The 23,300-nt window shown below is 36.4% G+C and overlaps 1 protein-coding gene and 1 non-coding gene across 18 annotated transcripts in view; both read right to left on the reverse strand.

Moving 5' to 3' along the window:
- Positions 1 to 23,300, reverse strand: part of Epb41 (erythrocyte membrane protein band 4.1) — a 171,278-nt gene that overhangs the window by 67,471 nt on the left and 80,507 nt on the right. For all 17 annotated transcript variants that reach the window (XM_047547567.1, XM_047547501.1, XM_047547526.1 and 14 more), the window contains 3 exons: positions 15,941 to 15,983; positions 7,751 to 7,826; positions 5,161 to 5,379 (listed from right to left, as the gene is read on the reverse strand). In XM_047547567.1, coding sequence (XP_047403523.1) covers positions 5,161 to 5,379; positions 7,751 to 7,826; positions 15,941 to 15,983 — 338 coding nt within the window. The remainder of the gene's footprint in view (positions 1 to 5,160; positions 5,380 to 7,750; positions 7,827 to 15,940; positions 15,984 to 23,300) is intronic.
- Positions 17,722 to 17,794, reverse strand: Trnaa-agc (transfer RNA alanine (anticodon AGC)). The gene has a single exon. It is a non-coding gene; the product is annotated as a tRNA-Ala (tRNA).

The following is a 23,300-nucleotide window of genomic DNA, read 5'->3' on the forward strand; positions in this document are numbered from 1 at the left end:
GGTACATGCTTATCTCAGCTACTCAGGAGGCGGAGACAGGAGGATCACAAGTTCCAGGCTAGCTTAGGCAACTTAGCAAGACCCTTTCTAAAAATTAAAACTAAAAAGGACAGCAGGTGTAGCTCAGTGGTAGAGTGCACAAGCATCTAGGTTTAATCCCAGTACCACTACCCCTGCCCTCCTCCCCCCAAAAAAGTATTGTCCAGAGTTTTTTCAGTACCATCCAACAAATTACTATTTATAAGTACTTCAGCTTAAAGTACCTAACCAGGGCACTCTGGCACTTCAGAAAGATTAGCTCTTGCTCATTACAAAGAGAAGGTATAGCAGTCTCCCTGTATTTATTTATTTCAAGCAAGGAGGGTCAAGCCATGCAGTGAGTTTCAGTGTTAAGTGACAGTCTTTTGATAATGTTAGTTTCATCTCCTAATTAAGTACTGTGATTTCAAATAATTAAGTGGGGACAATGACAAGTTTACATACCTTCCTAATACCCACAAATGGAGGGCAATTAATTTTAAAGCTTGATTTGCTAGTGTTAATTTAAAGAGCTAATTATAGCTTTAAAATCCCTGTCTGGGCAAAGGGCCACTACTACAGGTTCCACTTACATAGGCTGTCTTCTACTTGTTTGAGGAGCAGGGTGGTAATTGCATCAATACATATATTGAAGTGCTTATGCCTCAGCAGAAATTTCTCTAGAGTGGTTAAAGTACCATATTCTCGGACATAATTAAATTTTCCATTTGGGTTTCTGCTTGTGAGGGCTACCAATCTTTCCAAAAAGGAGCAAGCAAATTCCATGACTTTATTGCCATAGACCTATCAGAACATCAAATAATCACATCCACCTGTCCATTGAGATCGCTCCACCTATTTGAGCTGAAAATTCTAAGTTCTATGAGTGGTTCTCCAAATCCAGATGCACCTTGCTTGTAAAATGGCAATAAGGATTATTGTTTTTCTTATCCTAGCAAATATATAACCTCTCATTATATACTAGTCACTGTGCTGAGTACTTCACATGACTTTTCTGATTTAACAATTATAAAATTTCCATTATCAAACTCATTTCAGATGAGAAAACTGAAGCTTAGAAGGCTTAAGTAACTTGCCAAGAGTCACAGAACTGATAAGGAATGGAATCTGAATCCAAAGTAGAACAGGCCAACTCCAGAGCTATGGTTTTAACTATGTGCCGTACAGTTCAACTCAGTGGTTCTCAAACTTTTTTGGCATTAGTAACTCTTTACTCTCTTAATTATTAAGGACCCTGAAATACTTTTCTTCATGTGCTTATATCTATCAGTATTAACTATATTAAAATTTTTTAAATTAAAAAATTTAAAATTTTTATTAAATGTCTAAAGAATAACAAGTTCATTATTTTTACTATTAATCTTTGTGAAAAACAACAATGAAGGATTGAGAATTTAAAATTCTTCTTTTAGGGCTGGGGAGATAGCTCAGTCGGTAGAGTGTTTGCCTCGCAAGCATAAGGCCCTGGGTTCAATCCCCAGCACCGCCAAAAAAAAAAAAAAAAAAAAAAAAAAAATTCTTCTTTTATAGTACATCAAAACTCAACAATAGCAGTTTTTAAATGTGTGTGTGTGTTAGCAGGGATTAAACCTAGGGCCTGACACACACTAAGCAAGTTCCCTACCACTGAGCCATATCGCCAGACCAACAATAGCAGTAAGGTTGGCTGCAATGTGAAATCCATAAACTTTTTGTACTGTTACATTAAAATTCATTGGTCCATCTTGCTTTTTTTTTTTTTTTTTCTTTTCTTTTCTTTTTTGTTTTTGGGTACCAGGGATTGAACCCAGAGATGCTCAATCAATGAGCCACATCCTGAGCCCTTTTTATTCTTTATTTTGAGACAGAGTCTCACTAGGTTGCTTAGGGCTTGCTAAGTTGCTGAGGCTAGTTTTAAATTTCTCATCTTCCTGCCTCAGCCTCCTGGGCCTCTGGGATTACAGGCAGGTACCAGCATGCCTGGCCTACATTGCATTCTGAATGAATCATTTTACCCATGAGTGAGTTCAAAACATATTGCATAGCTCAAAAATATTAGTTCATCAAATTAAATCTTCCAAATGTCAACACATTTCATACAATATATGTTTTTAAAAGTCATATTCATTAAAAATACCACCTAAGCAGAAAAGTCTAAGAATTTGGAAGCTGTCAAGATATGGCAGTATATTCAAGTTTTCCAAAATTATTATTATTTTAAAGATATGGGGACCCTATGTTTACACAGGCTGTTCTCAAAGTCCTGGGCTCAAGTAATCCTCCTGCCTCCAACTCCTGAGTAGCTGGGATCACAGGCACGTGCCACCTTGCTAGGCTAACATTCTAATTTTTACTTAAAAACTTGAATGTTGTCATTAACAACAAATGCTGTTAGTTTTTTTCCTAGAAGTACTGACTTATTTCATTTTTGAGAAAATATATGCCAAATAACAATGTCTAAATAATCAGTTTGTTGGTCATTTTTTTTTCAAGAAAAAACAGTGTTACATAAAAAAGGGGCTCATTCAGCTCACAAGTCAATCACACAAGCACTTTTCCTCAAAAATGCTCTGCTTCGGTATGCAGCAGAAATGCTCTGCATATTCCCCCTTTAATCATAAAATATTAAATTGAAATATACTCAAAAGTTAATTAAGTTAACACTTTTTACCATTTCATTAGGAGTATTCTTAAGTGAACAGGCCATTTTTATTTTTATTTTTTAACGGCAATGCATATTGGTGAAGAATATAATGACTATTAGTGCAGGTTGGTGCAGTTGCCTTGATTTGTGCTCTACCCCTTTCAACACAGTGAAAAAGACAGGTATTTTAGTCTTATGGAAACAATTTGGTTGCGGCTCAGTGGGTGAGCGCTTGCCAAGCACCGAGGCACTGTGTTCAATCAGCACAACATAAAAATAAATAAATAAAATAAAGATATTATGTTCATCTACTAAGAGGGAGTTTATTGTTTAAAAAATTTTTTTGACCTTCTAGACCCCTTTACAGAATCTTAAGAACTGTTGGCTTCATTTAAATGATAGTTGAAAAGATTAAATGTGACATTGTGCATAAAATGTTTAACATAGTATAGTATCTTATACATAATAACATGTACAATAATGAGCTACCTATAATTATTATGATTATGTAGCAATGCTATAAAGGAGAGTCAAGCATTGGATGAAAGTGAGACTATATAAGTCCTTTCAAACCTGAAAATCCGTTATGATCAAAAAATCACTAAAAGAATACTCAGAGGGAATCAGTGGTAGAAGAATGCTTGCCTTGCATGCATGAGGCCCTGGTTCCCAGAACCACAAAAAATAAAAATAACAACAAATAAATTAAAAAATCATTAGAGATAGATTTAAAGTATCAATCATAATCTGATACCACCATTTTCTGCTATTCAGCTGTATGGCAGCAGTAAGCTATTTTCTTTTACTATTTTACTGATGGTTCAAAAACTATACTACTAATAAATATCATTTTTAAATTATTAGAAAACAAAAACAATATTTCCTACAATTGTGACATTCTATCAAAATATTTTAATCTTTCTTTTCAGTACTTGCTTTTGTATGTATGTATACGTGCATATATATAACATTTTTAGAATCATAAATAGAATGTAAATAAAAGTATTAAAAATATACTCAAAGACAATGCAAGATCCTTAAGTTATAATTATAAACAAGTTGAAAGTGGTATATTTAGTGATCTCAGACACCACCGCTTTGGAATGTATAAAACTGAACTTGAAAAGCAAACTCTGACAGTTCTCTTTAGAAATAATGTAACCGCACGACTGTTAGGTGACTCTCATAAGACGACTGCTTTGTAGGTTATAGACCTTAAATTCCTTAAATTGACTGAGGTGTCTGAACCTACAGGGGCAATAAGGCACCCAGAACTGCGCGGAGTTAGAACTTTCCTATTTGAAGCATCCCCATCCATGCAACCCTACTGGAATCAACCCAAGGAGAATGAGATGCTCAATGCTGGACAGAATACTTGTTACTATTGTGGCCAGCCTGCCAAGACCACACTTTGGATTTCTATTTGAGCAGTGTGACCCTTTAAAACGTGGTAACCTAAGTCATGCTCACATAACTCGGATGCGAACTCAAGGTCAAGATAAGCTTTTTACATTAAAAGCGTAGCTTATAAAGTTTAGCTATTTTGTGTTACTCAAAGAACAATGGATGTTTACTACAAAGAAACACAAATCTTTCAGGCACTTTAATATCAGATATGTGAAAGACAGAACAACATTGTATCAAGTGTTGTATGTACATTTCCTTTTCTAAACATTGCAATCACCCTGCTTCCTCTGAGGCAATCATTTCCATCAGACATTTAAGGAACCTGAAGTTGAGAGAGGCGTTAAGTGAATTACCTAAGGTCACAAAGCCGGGATAAAGCATGACTTCAACCTAGCTCAGATGAACTATATGTCCTTGCTCGTGATCACTATGCTATGATACCTTCCAATGTTAAAAATTATTTTCATGGGGGCTGGGGTTGTGTTTCAGTGGTAGAGCGCTCACCTAGCATGCGTGAGGCCCTAGGTTTGATCCTCAGCACCACATAAAAATAACATAAGGTATTGTGTCCACCTACAACTAAAAAATATATATATAAAAAAATTATTTTCATGGAAAAAAATAGCAGTATAGTCAGTGAATTCAATGAATACTTTTAAAGATAACTGCAGGAGTTTCAAGGGCCCTCCACAATCTATTCACATACATAGATTCCAAGTTTAAAACTCTTGCTCTAAGGAGCTACTACAGCAGAGTAAGTTAAAATCTGAAGAGGAAAAAAACCTGTAAGGCAGTAATAGCTACCATTTATTGAGCACCTACTATGTGTCCAGCTCTGTGGTAAGTGCTTTACATATATTACTTTATTTAGTTTTTATTCTGTAATACGATGTCCATTACTACAGTGAGAAAACTTAGGTTCAGAGAACTTAAAGTGACTTGCTCAAAGTCAAACAGCAAAGGGAAATTAGCTCATTGCCAACTCAATTCTAAGGCAGCATGCTCCCACTTAGGCAAATGCTGATTCAATACCAGGGCAAGGGTTTAAGCTTATTACCAAAACAAACAGAACAAATCCTGGAGACAGTCACCTATATGATTTATGCAGTTCCATGACCTTCTCTTCAAGTTCCTTGGTCTGATTTGGAGCCAGTTGAAAATCACTAACATAATCCACACCATGGAGTTCTGGATCGTAGTCTCCCAGCTCAGACTGGATGGTGTAAGAACCCAATAACGCTAAGGTTGCAAAGGAACAGGGCAGACGTCCTGCAACAATGTCCTGTCGAAGCTGAAGACATAAATAATACCTATAGCCAAAAGAGAAAATGTTATATGTCAGTAATAACAAAATATAGAGGGACAAAAAGGAATAAAAGGGAGGGGAAGGGAGAGAGAAAAGAAAAATAAGATCAAGTAAATGTGAGATCACAGTAATAACTGTTCCATCTAAGTAGTGGGCAACCTAGGTGATACAAAATATGAAGCAGCATATACACATCAACTACCTGACCTTCGCCAAAAAACTTGTGGGTGGGTATGACTCCTAGATTATAGACATGGAGGCAGCCTCAAAGGCTTAGCTGGCTCAATGTTAATTATAAAATCTGTTTGGTAAAAAACCAGGTCCTTTCTTTTCTATCACCTCACTTTACCAAATGAGTAGATACTGTCCTTCAAAAACAAAGATCGCATTATCAACACATTTTCACCAGGATGTGAAAATTTCAGTGTTTTCCTCCCAGATCAACTAAGTGGCATGTAGCCTTCCACATACTATTGGCCACCTCATAAGACCAGTTTCACCCAGGTGCTAAACTGTTGGTAATTCAAACTGCAGCTAAACAGTTCAACTAAACAGCTGAGCGCCCTATCACATACAGACACTTGTTTCTAATAGTGTGATATTCATACCTGTAGCCCTGACCTCCTTACCACATGTTCTAATTGAGTTAACTAATTCAGACAGTTCTACTGAACAAGAAGGTATTTTAACCATAATAAGGGGTTTTTTTTAACCACAATTTGTTGAATAATATATGTATCAACCATAATTTTTGCTATCTATAATTAATTGCTACTTTTATGGGGGGATTGTTTATTTTTCTGAAATGGGGTCTCCTCACATTGTCCAGGTTGACCTTGAATTTGCAATCCTCCTGCCTCAGCCTATTTATTATACAGTTGGAGTTCAGACGTGCACAAACATGCCTGCCCTTTTTCTTTTTTTTTTTTTTTAAGTCACAGTGACATTGAATAACTCACAAGAATCTTAAACTCCCTTAAAACGTAGGAAACTAGCAAAGGCTTTTAGGAACATATTTTGTTTTACAGAGTAAGCCTGGATGAAGAAAGAAGATTAAGTGGATATTATCTGTGTAAAAGAAAGAAACAGTTTTATCAGGGAGAGAGATGGCATCTTAGCTTCAAGAATGTACTAAAGATGAATGGACAACAAAGTAATCTTAAAAAAATGATATAAACTTGCTGGCTGTGGTTACACATGCCTGTAATTGCAGCAACTCAGGAGGCTGAGGCAGGAAGATCACAAGTTCCAGACCGGCCTCAGCAAATATAATGAGGCCCTAAGCAACTTAGTGAGATCCTGACTCAAAATAAAAATAAAAAGGGCTGGGATGTTGCTCAGTGGTAGAATGCTTGGCTGGCATGTGCGAGGCTCTGGGTTCAATACTTAAAAAAAAAAAAAGTTACAAACTCTTCATAGAATTTAATGATCAGAGTTTTAAAGTTACTTTTATTTTATTTGAATGATATGAAAATGGAGGCCTACAGACTGTAAAGTTGCCTAAAATCAGACAGTTGACAACAAAATCAAAATTAGAAAGCAATTTTTCAGCAACCAACAACTCAATTTAACAAACAATTGCTAAGCACCGACTATGTACAAGGCTCCTTATAAGATGTTATGGACATAAATATGTACAATAGTATTTTGCAATATATTGCATTTCTGGGTTTTTTGTTTGTTTGTTTGTTTGGTTTTGGTTTGTTTGTTTGTTTTTAGGCTGTTTTTGTTTTTTGTTTTGGTACTGGGGATTGAACCCAGAGTGGACTAACCACTGAGCCATATCCCCAGCCCTTTTTATTTGTTGAAGGCCTTGCTAAATTGCTGAGGCTGGCCTTGAACTTGTGATCCTCCTGACTCAGCCTCCCAAGAGGCTGTGATTATAGGCATACACCACTGTGCCTGACAAAAGTCATTTTCTTAAAAGAAATCATTAGGTTGTTTTCAAAGAATGTAAGATTATTTTATAAATTAAGTAGGCTCAAAGGAAAATTCAGTTCATGAGATCATGTACCTAATCATATAGTCTAAAAGAGAGAGAAATTATAATAACCTTGAGCTTTTAGTTTCTTTTTCTTTCTTTTCTTTTTTCTTTTTTTTTTTTTTTTTTAATCCCTATAAGGAATATAGTGAGAAAGAAGTATGAAGGAGAAGGGAAAAAACAAACAAACAAACCCAGCAGAGTCACTTTCCACTTCATGTGGCAGGTCAGATACTGGAGGTTTTTTGGATCACTTATTTGCAAAACTATCTTAAAGTGGTCAGAAACTTTCTATCTTAGGCTACTCATTTAACAGCACATCATTTTTCTTTAATTTTGAGTTTATGATAATGAGAATTACTATTACAAATTTAACTATAGATTAATTATTTACCTTGTTATGTCTTCTGTTAGCTGTGCTGGGTCAGGTGGATAAAACTTTACATTAAATGTGAAATTCCATGGGACACCTGCAAAAAATGAACAAAACAATTTTCTGTTTATGCCTAATTTTCTGTTTATGCCTAATTTTCTGATTGCTTTAAGTATCTCAAAATAATGAAAGAAAACTTTTTAAAAATCTTTTAACATTTTCATGCTTTGTGGTAAAAAAAATTTTTAGGAAGAAAGTTGTTTATACACTATTTAGTACTAGAGGATTTCATTTCTTTAATTTAGTAACTTTGTTTACAAAGAACTAGAAGTACATAAGCAAAATAATATGAAGGAAACCATAGTATAGATCCTATAGGTAAACATGTGTAGAGCAATTTTATTTATTTCCTATTTATGTATTTAGTTAGTTTGTTTGTGGGGCTGGGAATTCAAATCTAGGGCCTCATGCAAGCCAGGAAAGTGCTCTAATACTGAGCCATAGCCCCAGACCCCAGTAGCAAAGGTTTTCAAAATGTGATCTCTATACTGTTCTGTGTCCTGAGAGATCACAGGTTCCCAGCAGATATTCTTTCTCACTTTTGGCATTATTTATTTGTGGTATCGGTCAATAGTATCTCAAATAAACAAGAGCATGAGTCTCATTAGTTTGAGTGATATTGGGAAATTATTTTAAAAGAAGAAGGGACCCTAGGAAGGGTCCTTATTTTTCATTTTTTATTTTGAGAGGGGGTCACTAAACTGAGACCCTGACTCAAATTTTTAAAAAAGGGCTGGGGATAGCCACCCTGAATTCAATCCCAGTACAATTAAAACAGAAAACAAAAAAACAAAAAAACAAAAACAAAAAAGTAGCTCCATTTAAAATAGGCATAGAAACTCTAAGAATTAAATCCTGAAATGAACAAAAAAAGTCCTATATATTTTTTTTAATCTACATTGAAAACCAGAGATTGAGTAAAGGTTAAATGGAAGATGCATTTCAGTTTTTCCGGTTAAGTGCCACCCTTCAGGGTTTTCCTAGCATGACTGTTAGCTTCCAAAGAGTAAAGCCTGATCTCAGCCAATAATCAGGATGCTTGGACTCACCATTTGGTTGGGTACTTACTGTATGCCAGGCACTAAGTCAGCCCTCTTACATACATTAACTTTTTTATTCCTCAGAAACCCAAGGACGTAGGTACTAGTACATTAATTTGCTTGATATATGAAGAAACAGATACTTAGGAAAGTACACAGTTAATGAATCAGAATTTTCTTACTCCAAATCCCATGCTTTTAACCACTGGGTTCTACTATCCTACTACAAACATCTATGTATCAAATATGCTTCTGTGTTTTACCTCCAAATATTTGAAATAGTGTGAATGTCTTAATGAATGTGTACTTTTAAGCATACTAAAACACTTAATATAGGATTTCCTTAGAAATGGTCAATGTTTTCCTTCAACATTTGACCAGTATAAACAAAGCCTACTCAGCTCCTAACACTTACATTAACCCATTTCTAATGCTTCATATCTCAAAAACCTTCAGTGGCACTTAGGTCAAGAAAAACAAACCCATAACTGTCTCTCAAAAAAAGGGAGGGGCAGTATTTACAGTGTATAACAAACTAATACCATCTGTTGTTTCACTTTCCAATATGATAAAACCACGTCAATGTAGCCATTGTTTATTCATAATTCCTCAAATAGACTTTTTAAAAGTATATTTTTAGTTGTTGATGGTCACAATACCTTTATTTTATTTATTTGTATGTGATGCTGAGGCTCAAACCCAGTGCCCAAAACGTAAGCAAGCGCTCTACCACTGAGCCACAAGCCCAGCCCTAGACGTTTTAAGTCCTCTCTACCACCTCTAAAAATGCATTAGTTAGAGAAAATCAATATGGAAAAAAAAGGTAGTCAAAAGAATGTTTCACATATGTGAATTCAATATTTGAGAACTTTAAACTTATTTCTTAACACAGAAAAATGGTAATATTTCAGCTGCATAATAACATTAAGAAAATAAAATAAGCAACAGCTTACAAAGTGATTTTTTTTTCATCTCTTTGAGTTTTGTGTTAAGTAACTGATATAAAAAAAATTTGAAAATACCTACCATTTGTTGAAAGAAAAGAAGTACTTTTATCTATTGCTGATAGGCATGTAAATTGGTACAATACTCTCAATACTATGGAGAACAATTTGAGAATATCAAAAAGTGACACATATATGCCCTTTCACTTTGCAATTTCATATTCATAAGTGTATCTCAACATACTTGAATGTAGTCAAAATGCTACATTTATAAGATAATTTGCAAAATTCTAGAAACAACCTAAATGTATATATTTAGCAAGAGAAGATAAGTTAAATTATGGGTTAGCTGTATGTTGGAAAACTAGGTAGACATTAAAAAGAAATAAGTAGCTTTTTACAGAATAATCTCCAACATATAGTGTTAAGTGAGAAAAAAAAATCAAAGAACAGTACATATTGAAAGCTATGTGAGTTGTGGGGGTAGAAAAGGAATATTATTAAAAGTATGATTATATATTCCTAGACTATCTCTATAAGGATATACCATAAACTAGTTATAGTAGTTGGGAAACTTTGAAGGGGATCTCCTAGGCAGGAAACCCAGGAGGAAAGGGGAAAATAATAGTGGGGACACCTGCTTTCACTACATACTATTTTATGCCATTTTAATTTTGTTCTGTGTATATTCACTACTTGTTTTGATGCCTGAAAAAAATTTTAAGGGATAATCTTTTGTCTCCTCCTACTAAACAAATTCCTAAGGGCAAGAACTTTTTCTGTTTTATTTGGTATGCTTCCCTAGTTCCTCTGACAGTGCTTGGCATATCATGAGTGCTCAAAAAATATTTATCGAATGACTGAAATAAAATAACTCGTCTTGTAGCATTGTTGTGAAAGCCATACGAGAATGCTAAAACTCAGGATTTTTTTTTTTAAGGATTGAATAAGAAGGATAATGCATACTAGGTTATTGAAATTATTTACCTATCCATTATTCTAGTTATCCCAATAACCTCAAGTTACTGAACGTAGTGAAATAAAAATTTTTGTTTTTTAAACTGACAGAAAACTGGGGTGGGAGTTGTAGCTCAGTGATAAGTGATTGCCTAGCAAGTGCAAAGCACTGGGTTCCATTCTCAGCACTGCTTACAAATAAATAAAAATAAATAAGGGTCCACTAATGACTAAAAAATAGTTTTTAAAAAACTGACTAAAAACCTGTAATTGTCTGCACTGTTGGGGGGGGGGCGTGCAATGGTACTGGGAATTGAGCCCAGGGCTTTGCACACTGAGCTACATCCTGAGCCCTTCTTATTTTAATTTTCGGACAGGGTCTTACTAATTTGCCCTGCAGCAGAAATCACAGCATGAACCACCATGATAGGTCCATTTAGATTTTTCTCTCCAAAATATAGAAGTTTAACTGCATTAGAAATAATAACTAATGGAAATGGCCCAGATTTAACCTTTTCACTTTTGTTAACAGCACTTATTAGATGAGGAACTCAAACTTTTGGTTCCAGCCAGCCATGGTGGCACATGCCTGTAGACCTAGCCACGGGGGATACTGAGGCCAAAGGATCCTTACCAGAGGAAGACCAGTCTGGGGAACACAGCAGCCTCCTGCCTTAAATAGATAAAAACTTTCAGTTTTTATTCTTTTCTATGAAACAGTTACAACTTTTGGATACTACTAAAGAATCTGTCCAGTTTCCCTGTAAGCAAGTTTAGAATTAAATACAACAAGGATGTTAAAAAGGTTGATCACCTGGAATTTAAAAACAGTAAAGTTAAGCTTTAGTTAGTGACCATTTCTAGAACATGATAAACATAATTAGTAATATTTAGTGGAAAATATTTAGTGAAGGATAAAAATAGTGTCTAGAAAAAGCTCTAAAAATTGTCACCAATAAAAAGTTCTGCCTTCTAAGCCAGCAACACTTCAATGACATTCTTACCAAAAGTGCATAACCTGAATCTAACCATGCAGAAAAACATCAGACAAACTCCAACTGACCACTTATGAAACAGCTGGTCAATACTTCAAAACTACCAATGCTATGAAATAACTTTAAAGACTCAGGAATTGTACCAGATTACAGAAAACTAAAGAGATGTGACAAAGCTGTTTTACCTTAGGCTTTCTCTTGCTCTGAAGGACAGCATTGGGATGAGTGACAAATAATGTTTATAGGTTATAATATTGTTTCAATGTTAATTTTCTGCTTTTGATAATGTATTGTGGTTATGTAAGAAAATTCCTAACATGAGGCTCGGCACCCGCCTCACATGGGTGAGGTTCAATCCCTAGCATGGGGCTGCGGGAGAAAAAAAGTGCTAGCTTTTAGGACCTACAACTGAAGTAATTAGGGGCAGAAGGGCAGGACATCATGACTGCAACTTATGCTTATTTTAGTTGAGGTGGAATTCACACAATGTTAACCACTGCAACACTGAGTGGCACTTAGTGCATTCACAGAATTGTGCAACTACCACCTCTACCTAGTCCCAGGACATTTTGATCACTCCCAAAGGAAACCTGTGTCCACTAAGCAGTCAGTTCCTCTTCTCCCCCACCAGTGTTACACAAGGGTTTAACTGGGTCCACGGTGTGCCCTTTCATCTCTGGTGTAACATTTTCAAGGCTCATCTACAGGTTGACTCTTCTTCATTCCTTTTTATGGCTTAATAATATTCCATTGTATTTTGTTTATCTGTTAATGAATGTTTGGGCTGTTTCCATGTTTTGGCCATTGTGGATGGTGCTGCTAAGATGTAACTTACTTTTAAATGGTTCGGGAAAAAAACTGTGTATGCCTGTGTCTGTGTGTGTACAAATAAACTGAAAAGAAGATAAAGCAAATGTAGGTAAATAAAAACATCTGAGGAATCTGGGTGAAGTATAAGGGTATCCAGGAATTTTTGATACCATTCTTTCAATTTATCTGTAAGTCTGAAATTATGTCCAAATTTTTAAAAAATTAATAATAGGAGAAAAATGTCTGCCTTCTGAAAACACAGGAAACCAAGAACTGTTGTATAATACTGGTGGGGGTGTAAACTATTAGAATCAATTTAAAGAATAATTTGGCGATATCATGTAAAGAGGAAAATAAACATAACCTATAAACTAGTAATTCCACTTCCAGGTATATAAGTAGGTACTTTTTTAAAACTATGGAACTATGAGTCATGTACAACCAATTTAGTGAGGGGGAAAATCAGCACTTAAAAACATTAAGGGGAATACAAAAGAAAAAAAATCAGAATCTCACTCATAATGCAGATCAAGAACTACTTAGTGAAATCTTTTTTAACAGAGATGAATTTCAAAAACCCATGGGTGTGTGTCTATATACACTTAGAACATCTCAAGAAGAAATTAGTTACCATGGTTGCCTCCAGGAAAGGAAACTTGCATGACTAAGAAAGGGGAGAAGGGTGCTTCACCTTGTGCTGTGCTCATCTTTCAGTTTTACACACACTAATAACATCTATCTTTTTTTTTAAAATATTTTTTCTGGTCATCGATGGATCTTTATTTAATTAATTTATTTATACGCAGTGCTGAGAATTGAACCCAGTGCTTCACACATGCAAGGAAAGTGCTCTACTACTGAGCCACAACTCCAGCCCAACACTTGTATTTTTGAAAAGCAAAATTTGTTCATGCCTAACAAAAAACGTAAAGGTTTTATCTATTTGTGACTATATCCAATAATATTAAAATTTATCACCAGTATACACTACTTGTATGATGAAAATTTAAAAAAGAAAATACCTTTGTGATAGATAAATGTTACTCAGGCTAAATGAGATACTTACATCTTTTTTTTTTTTCTTTTCTTTTTTTTATTGTAAACAAATGGGATACATGTTTTTTCTCTATTTGTACATGGAGTCAAGGCATACCATTTGTGTAATCAAAAATTTACATAGGGTAATGTTGTTTGATTCATTGTTATTATTTTTCCCTTCCCCCCACCCCGATACTTACATCTTGATTATTAAAGTTTTTATTAGAAAAATTAATTCTTTTCATGTTGAAGGATTTTTGCTATTTTATAATTTTTTGAAATGCTATACATTTAAGTTCTTTTTCTTACCAAGAGATTTTTTTTAATACCTAGGAATCTACTAAATAGTCTTTACTTAGCATAAACTATGTTAACTTTTCCTCCTAAAGAATCCTCTTATATGGGTAATATTGTTTCTGAGTAATACTGAATATAAAAGCATCTTCACTGAAAAGAAACTAGAAATTTTTTTTCTTGTCGTGTCTCAAATATTCTGAATACTTTTTGCTCTGACTTGCATTTTAAAACAAGTTTTTACAGGTAGAGAGTAAATATGAAAAGCTGGCAATCCAAAGGATTATCTTCTCTCTTTTAATAAAGTTAAAACAATTATAAACAGAGTCTAAAGGAAAACATTTCACCCTAACAGAAGTGTTTTAAGAAATGAATGGGGAGCTGGGGAGATAGCTCAGTGGATAGACTGTGCAAGGCAAGCACAAGGCCCTGGGTTCAATCCCCAGCACCAAAAAAAAAAAAAGAAAAAAGAAAAGAAATGAATGGGCTGGGTGTTGGTGACGCAGGCTATAATCCCAGTGACTCAGGACACTGAGGCTACAGAAACAAAGACACTCAACAATACAGGGTCTTAAATAAGCCTTTCTTGATTCCTGCCTGTTGTCTGGCAGTAAAGTTTACTTTCAGGTGATAGTTAAAACTTTAACGAATAACTACTGCATTTCCTGAAAGTTTCTTCAAAAAATAAACTAAACTAAAAGGATAGCTATTGATCCTTAATCAGAACAAAACAAAACAAGACAAAAAAAGCATCTACCTCTTAGCTAACCTGTTGGGCCAGAGGCTACAAAATACTAATGTTTACTTTTCTTCATCTCAGACACCAGTCTGAGCAGGGCATACCGCATGAGCTACGTTAGAGGGCTTAAAGTTAGCAGAGAAGCCATAATGGCAGAAGGGCCAGTGGCAAGCCACTCTTATCCTTCATTCTTTCTATCTTCCATGATCCCTTACACTTCAAGTTGTAAAGACTGCCAGAAGAGATGAAAAGAACTGCAGCGATCCTCCCTTATCCTCAGGGAACGTGTTCCATCCCCAAACCCCCAGTAGAGACCTGAAATCTTGGAGAGTGCCAATCCCTGTGCACACATTTTTTCCTATATATACATACCTATCAGAAGGTTGAAAACTCACCATTTCAAATAAAGAACACCCTTTACAGCTTCTCTTTGGTCTACCCAAATCGCCAGTATCACTACTCCTGCACTCTATGGCCTTTATTAAGTAAAATAAGGCTTACTTGAACACAGTCACTGCGATACTGTGACGGCCTGATGGCCACTAAGCAACAGGTGGGCAGCCAACACAGTGTGGTTACACTGGACAAAAGGATGATTCCCGTTCCAGGCCAGACCGGAGCAGGACTGCCTAAGAATGGCACGCAATTCAAAACCTGTAAGTTATTTATTTCTGGAATTTTCTGTTCGATATTTATAGACCACAGTTGATCGTGGGTAACCGAGATGGCGGAAAGTGAAACCACAGATAAGGAGGGACAACTGGATAGGGAGGAAAACAGGGAGAGAGTTAGAACACAGGGCTCGGGCATGGCTCAGAGGTCAGAGGTAGAGTGTGTGAGGCCCTGAGTTCAATCCCAGGAACCAAAAAAAAAAAAAAGAAGGAAAGAAAGAAAGAAAGAAGAAAGTTATAATACAGTACAATAGTCCAGAACAATTTAAATGGGGCAGGATCTAGCGGCAAACTCCTACTAGCGGTTGCGGCAATTACAATCACTACCATTTTGAGAGCTCACTCCCATACCCTTTTTCTCTTCTCATCTTTGTTCTTTTCCACTTGTCACTCTCACCTGTTCCTATCTTCCCTAGCTTTGCCTAGTTGTTTAAAAAAAAAAAAAAAAAAAGGTCAAGATCTGACCTACATCTCAATAGTGTCCTCCTCTGCCACATTTTTCTATTATGGAATCTCCTCCTTCCAGGGGAAGGCTTTATATCCATTTCAAAGCAATCTGTAATGGTCAGGATTCAAGTGACTGACTCACAGCCAGAAGTGGATGGAAATCCTCTGACCTACTAAAAGAAAGGGAAAACTGTAAAAAGGGCTCTATCTACTTACCTCGAACCTGCTTTTTGATTTCTTTGGCAGAATCCAGCCATGTCTGTAAAAAGAGAAAGGGCATTCACACAGAGCTCCAAAACATACCAACGACAGCGTCCTGGAAGCAGGATCACTGACCATCTTGGAAGAGTGCCTCCACATCAGCCTGTACTTCCCTCGACAGGCTTTGCATTGATTTTACAAAACATAATGATGTTTACCAAAGTAAGAGTCAGAAGCTGGGCTTGAATCCAAGCTCCACTACTTCCTAACTGAGTAACTTTACATCTCTAGGTCTCAGTACTCTCATTTGTAAAATGAGATGTTAGTAGTAGAACCCACCTCACAGAGTTAGGAAGATTAAATGAGTTAATATATGGAAATCTCTTGGTAAACATTAAGTGTGAAATAAACCCTTGTTGTTTATATTATTCAGTAAAGTCTAGAAAAGAGTCTACAACTAGAATCAGTTCACATTATCCAAATCTTACTTTCCCTTCCAACCCTGACCTTTGTCTCGTTCAAGTTTTCTACGTCGGCACAGCATCTGATACATGGTTCATACCCAGTTAATGTTTACAGGATAAACAAATTTGTTTCCCCTAACTACCCTTGCCCACACTAATCTTTCCCCTCAAGGGTCCACACATCACCAGGACAGAGCTCCATAGCCCATGGTGGACCATGTAAAATAATAGCACTTGAAAAGAGCCTCACCATTAACATCTTTCATAGGAACTTTTGAGAAATGCTTGAAGACAAAAATCACTAAATTTCTAGGATTATTTTTTAAAAATATTTTTTAGTTGTAGCTGGGCGTGGTGGTGCATGCCTGTAATCCCAGCAGCTTGGGAGGCTGAATCAGGAGGATCAAGAGTTCAAAGTCAGCCTCAGCAACAGTGAGGCACTAAGCAACTCAGTGAGACACTGTCTCTAAATAAAATACAAAATAGGGTTGGGGATGTGGCTCAGCAGTTGAGTGCCCCTGAGATCAATCCCCAGTACCCCCCCAAAAAAAATTTTTTTTTAGTTGTAGATGGACACTATGTATTTATGTATTTATTTTTATGTGGTGCTGAGGATTGAACTCAGTGCCTCGCACGTGGGAGGCAAGCACTTTACCATTGAGCTACGGTCCCAGACCAATATCTAGAATTATTTCAAACATTTTTACTGAGTGAAGAGACATATGGAAAAGTACATTGGCTGAGGGTATAGCCCAGTGGTAGAGAATGTGTGTTCTTATGCTGAAGGCCCTGGGCTTGATCCCCAATACATACATACACATGTACACACACAAGAAATAACCTAAAACTAAGTACATAGGTCAGTAAAATAACAAAGTGAACTATAAGAATTATAGTACTATCAAAACCCCAGGAGCCCCACTTTTACTTCTACCTAATCCTTCCTTTGCCTCATTCAAAAAGTATAAAAATGAATTTTAGTGATATTCAGAAAAAAGATGTCTCCTTTGTGCCCTCTACCAACAAGGGTGACCAACTCATCTGCCTGACTAAAGCAATGAGCTTGAATACCAGTTTTATATTTGATTATATAGAAAGATAGTCACCACAAAAGACAATAAGCACAAAGATTAAGGACTAACTTCCTTCCCTCACAATTAACACAGAAATGTTTATTAATACCACTTAATATAAAATTGTTCTATAGTATAAAAATTAGGCACACACTGGTTTAAGCCCTGTCAGCAAGGGGGACCTTAGTCTCTCATTTAGATTAAAGAACTTTAAGTTGCAAGAGATGCAAAAGCAAAAAAAAAAAAAAATTACTTTTGGTGGTGGTGCTGGGGCTTGAACCCAGGGCCTTGTGCATGCTAGGCAAGCACTCTACCAACTGAGCTATATCCCCAGCCCCAAAGAAAAATTTCAGAAACGCTAACTGACAAGTTTTATGGAATCTCTGAGAGCCTTGGTTTACATATGCAATCTGGGACACTTAAGGATGACAATTTTTTACTACTTTGGAGTGGATATCACCTACGATAGTAAAGAACTCCATATTTTCTGTTTTAAGAGAATCCCTCAAGGTGACCTGAAGTTTCCAAGTCCCTTCCAGGGACTCCATGAGTCATTCTATGACTCTGGAGCTAAAATTCCCACCAATTTGATACTGAGATGGCAAATTCAGATTTGTCACATGGAGACTCCAAGGCCTAAGCTACCTTATTTTTCAGTATCTATACCTCCATATCAACATTAAAACGATAAAGAGCTGGGTATCATGCCACACCTGTAATCTCAGCTACTCAGGAACCTGAGAAGGATGACAGTTTGAGGCCAGCCTGGGCAACTGAAAGAGACCCTGTCCCAAAATAAAATTAAAAAGGTCTGGGAAAGTGTTCAGTAACAGAGCACTTGCCTAGCATCCATGAAGGCCCGAGTTCAATCCCCAGCACCAGGAAAAAAGCAAAACAAAACCTCCTGGAGACAACAAGAATCAATGTGGACAATAAGTGACTTTTATGCTCAAATTATTTAATGCCCAGAATTTTATTTAGCAAACAAATATTTGAAGAATGTGTCAATGTGGAAGGTAGTGTGGCTTCAAAAAAAAGGACTGAAAAAGAGCGCTTGTCCCTTAGGAGCTGTCAAAAATGTGAGGGATGGATAATGAATCAATTTGTTCTAGGTGTGGCCATCACTGACAGTGCTGTGACAGAGCCTGGAGCCCCCTGAGGTCACAGGACATGCCCCAGCAAGGGTCGGAAGGCAGTTAGGAAATGTTTCCCCAATAGACAGACAGACAGGAGGTATCCAGGCAAAAAAGAAAAGAAGGTAATTAGAAAGCCACTCAAGTAAAAAAAAAAAAAAAAAAAAACATGATTATGTCTGAACTGCCACATGTAGCTTCCCACAGCTTGAACCCAGAGGTAAGGAGACATTCGAAACTGAAAAGGAAAGGGTGGGCCAGACCAAGCAGGGAAGGCACGGTGCTCCGTGCTAAGAAATACCGACTCCGTCAAGTTCTGAGTGAGCAGGAGCCACTGGAGGAGCTAAAATAAAGGAGTGGCATGAATTAGAGGAAGAGTTAGAGGCAGGGAGACCAAATAAGCGACTGTTGAGAATGGTAACTGTGGTCCAGCAGTGTAACGGTTAAGGGTACAGGCTGGAATTGTAATCTTGCCTCGACCTCTCCATTTATTAGCTGTATAAACCTTACATAAGATAATCTTTCTGAGTCTCACTTTTTTTATATGTAAATTTGGCACAAACTACCCTCTGCATAGAGTTATTGTAGAATAAATTATTTGAGACATATATATATATATATATATGACATAATTAAAACTGCATAAATGAGACTGATATTGCTTAGCAAAAGGGCATGATGAGATCATGTCTCTGGGACAGAGAACAAAGAGACCCTGAGCACAAAACCTAGTGCAAAAAAAAAGGAGGAGAGAAAATAAAAGAAAGACAGAAGAGAATGTTAGAGGAAAGAGATAGGACTTAATTTAGAAAATGACAAAATATTGAGAAGACAGCTATAGATTTTACTAGGTATCTCAAACTCTCTTCTAAAGTAACAATTCTGGATAATCTGGTTTCTATTTGAATATGCATCCACACAGAAAATGGGAGGCAAAAGAAGACCAAATACTATTGGATTGAATGTAGTCCTAATTTAAAATTTTTCTTATTTACAAGAAGGGCTTAAGTTTTTTTGGTTTGTTTATTGTTGTTGTCATCATTCCTGTTATTGGGGATTGAACCCTGGGACATTATACTACTGTTACACCCCCAGTTCTTTGGCTAAAACTTTTGTTTTTTGCTTACAGAAGTAATTAGGAGGGAGGGGTAATTAATGTGAGTGACTTTTCTCCCAAGAGAAAAATCCTCAATTCATTCATAAATAATTTTAGGCAGAAATAAAATATGGGAAGTATATTTAATTCATATAACTTGATTCACAGTCACAAAAATCTCTCAGAGCCAGAAGTTTGCATCTTGACCTCTTTTCTTCTTCTCTGGTCAGACTGAGTAGGGCAACTGGCAACAGTGTTAGTACCTTTCCAAACCCTAATTATCATAAATTTGGACCAATAGCACTCACTCTTTATAAACCCCTAGGCTTGCACACTCAGGCAGCAACCCTTGTTCAGTGTCCCCTCTCACCCAAAAGAATTTTGTTCTAGTCACACTTGAATAAATCCTAGTCTTACTCTCACTTTTCCTGGTCTGTGGATTTCATTCTTCAAATTCCAGACAAGAACCCAGAAAGAAGAAATTGGCAGTGAGCTCCCAGGGTCTGCTGCAACACTGGAGGGCAAAGTCTGTCACTAAGAGCTGCAATACCTTTCTCAGCACAAAGACCCCACCTGCCCACAGAAGAGCAGCAACTCCAGTTTCGGTAACACCTAATTTTTATTGAGCACTTACTACATATCAGGCCATTCTGCATGCTTTTTTAAATTTTTAATTGTAGATGGACACAATAACTTTATGTGTTTGTTTGTTTGTTTGTTTAATGCAGTGCTGAGGATTAAACTCAGTGCCTCACACATGCTAGGCAAATGCTCTACCACTGAGTTCCAGCTTTGGCCCCTCTGCATGCTTTTATAAAGATTATCTCATCATCATTCCTATTTTATCAATGAGAGTATGAATAATTTACCTAACTCCTAATTAGTAAGTGACAAAGTTATTCTCTAAAGTGTAACAATGTTTCAATTTTTCAATTCATTTACTGAATGTCTGCCATATTCAGGGCAGGCAATGTGCTAGCCAAGGACATTCTTGAGGTAATCAATATCTAGTGAAGGATGTAAACACCAGTCCAGAACAATGGATGAAAATCAACCCACACCAAGATATATAAATGTGAAATCTCAGAACCCTGGAGCAGGAGATCCTACTACCTTGATTCTATAAAGCAGGGGTAAGGCAAGGAACCAAAAGTTAGCAGAAGAATAAGAAACAGCATGATTCTGGCCATGGTCCTCCTGGATATCCTTTAAGAACCTGATTGGCACTACAGACTGCCAATGTTCTGACTATAATAAGACCTACATTTTCTAGGGCCACTTACCCACCAATCTCCCTAGAAAGAGCTCTTATTTAACTATCAGGGAAGTTTAAGCTAGATTATGATTCAGAAACATCACATTTCCTTTTCCAGAAATACTTTATGAGGGACTGTATGCCTTTTCCTTACACAGGCAGGCTTGCACTTTGCTATTCAGCTTTTATATTCCACACTTTCAACACTTTACACATAAACATAAAAATGAAATAAAATAATTTAAAATTTGCTTATTAAAAACTAAGATAGTAGAAATTCCTATAAAGGAAATAAAACTTGCTATCGGACAGAGTATGGACAACGCCAATAAAAAGTTTTTAATGAAACTGAAAAATTTTATCCCAATATGGGCCCTAGAATCTCAACAGCAGGATTTCTTTTTTCTTTTTCTTTTCTTTTTTTTTTTTTTTTTTTGTGGTGCTGGGGATCGAACCAGGGCCTTGTGCTTGCCAGGCAAGCACTCTACCTACTGAGCTATCTCCCCAGTCCAATAGCAGGATTTCTTCTGCTGAACTTCTGCTAAATGAGCTAGCTTCTACAAACTTGGTTCACAGAAAATTTATTTCCAGTTATGTGAAGTAAGTAGGTACTCAGTGACTTTATGTACCTGCCAAGTTAAAGAATTCTTAATTACCCTCAAATCAACCTTGGTTTTCTTTTTCTACAATATAACTACTCAATTTTTGGAAATCAAAATTATCTCATTGAGCTTATATAACAAATAATTTTCAGAGTATTTTCTTTTTAGATTCTTGGTAGAATTTTCTGGCTCACAGCTGCAGAAAGTTTTTCACTACAGTTTTGGGATATCATTTTTTTTTTTAAATTAATTTCAATGTTCCTTTGCTAGTGAGAAATAGAAGTTCTAGTAAAAGCATGTTTGAGCCTTTAGGGAGACAAAGTAAAGGTTAAGTCCTTAAACAATATTAACCTAGTGCCGGCAGACACAATTCTTCTGTTAGAATCAGTAGTTGTTCACAGAAGGAACAAACTTTTGCGAATTTAGAGGTAGCTAGTAGGAGTAAATAACGTTACTCAGGCGAATTGTCATTCCACTCCTTCTACTCAAATAACCTGATCCATAGGGTTTGCAGTTGTTCAGCGCTGCCATCCTCAACATTTTTTTTTTTTTTTTTTTTGGCACTAGGGATTGAACCCCAGGGCACTTAACCATTGAGCCACATCCCCAGCCTTTTCTTCTTCTTTTTTTCTTTTGAGACAGGGTCTCACTAGGTTACTTACAGCGTTGCTAAGTTGATGAGGCTGGCTTTGAACCTGAGATCTTCCTGAGCCACTGGAATTACAGGCATGCACCACCACGCCCAGCTTCAATTTTTCTTAATAATTTGAAATCATTTTGGAAAAAGAACCAACACTGTATGAAAGACTCTCTCTAGAACTCCTCCAACCCCTGTGCTGATCTCTAGATTCTTCCATTTACTCTATTCCTCACCTCCGATGTTCAGCCAGCCTCCCTGGCTCTCAGTTCTTTGACTGTCACTCTCAACTGTAGGTCTTTACACAAGCCATTCTGTCATTTCCCTTGCCCATTTTATCCTTCAGGTTTTGGCTTGGGTATCCCTTCCTCAGAGAAAACTTTCCAGTCATAACTTCCCATGATATTCTGTACTTCCTTTTGAATAACGGTCATCACACCAGTAATTAATGGTCTCTTCACACTAAACTGGAAGCTCCAGCGGGCAGGGACCATGTCTTCCTTATTCACAGCTCTGTCCATGGTATCAAGTACAGCACATGCAAACACTTGTTAAAAACTGGACTTAAGTTTTCATCAGATTTTAAGCTAAAGATTTGCAACTTCAATTAATTGGCCCAGGAAATAATTCAAGCATTCTGAGGTAAATGCCTGGCTTTTAACCTTTCTTCCCTCCTCCGTGTTGTTACCCATTCTTGTCCTTTCACCACAAGTTAACAACTGGTTTCCTCTTAGATTGGAGAAAATGTCAGATTCGTTACATGATTCTTTTAATAATATTAGGAGTTTATTCTCTTCAATAACATTACTTGCAAATTATGTATCATAATTACATCCATTCAACAAATATTTATTATAAACTTCCTACATATTAGATACTATATTTATTGCATAATAATATGAAGTTATTGGCATCTGCTTGCCAATTAGGGCATATACCTCTTTACTTCCCCTACCTTTTAAAAATACATAATAAATACTTTCTCTCAATGATAAAAGAACACACTAGTAATAGTATTTTCTTTAAAGGCAATTATAGAAGGAAAATAGCAGGAGAATCCGAGAAACTAGAACAGACTGTAAGTGTACTTAGGCAGGCATAAATACATTCTTAAC

Source organism: Sciurus carolinensis, chromosome 1, assembly GCF_902686445.1.
Source record: "Sciurus carolinensis chromosome 1, mSciCar1.2, whole genome shotgun sequence".
In the NCBI taxonomy this organism is placed as follows: domain Eukaryota; kingdom Metazoa; phylum Chordata; class Mammalia; order Rodentia; family Sciuridae; genus Sciurus; species Sciurus carolinensis.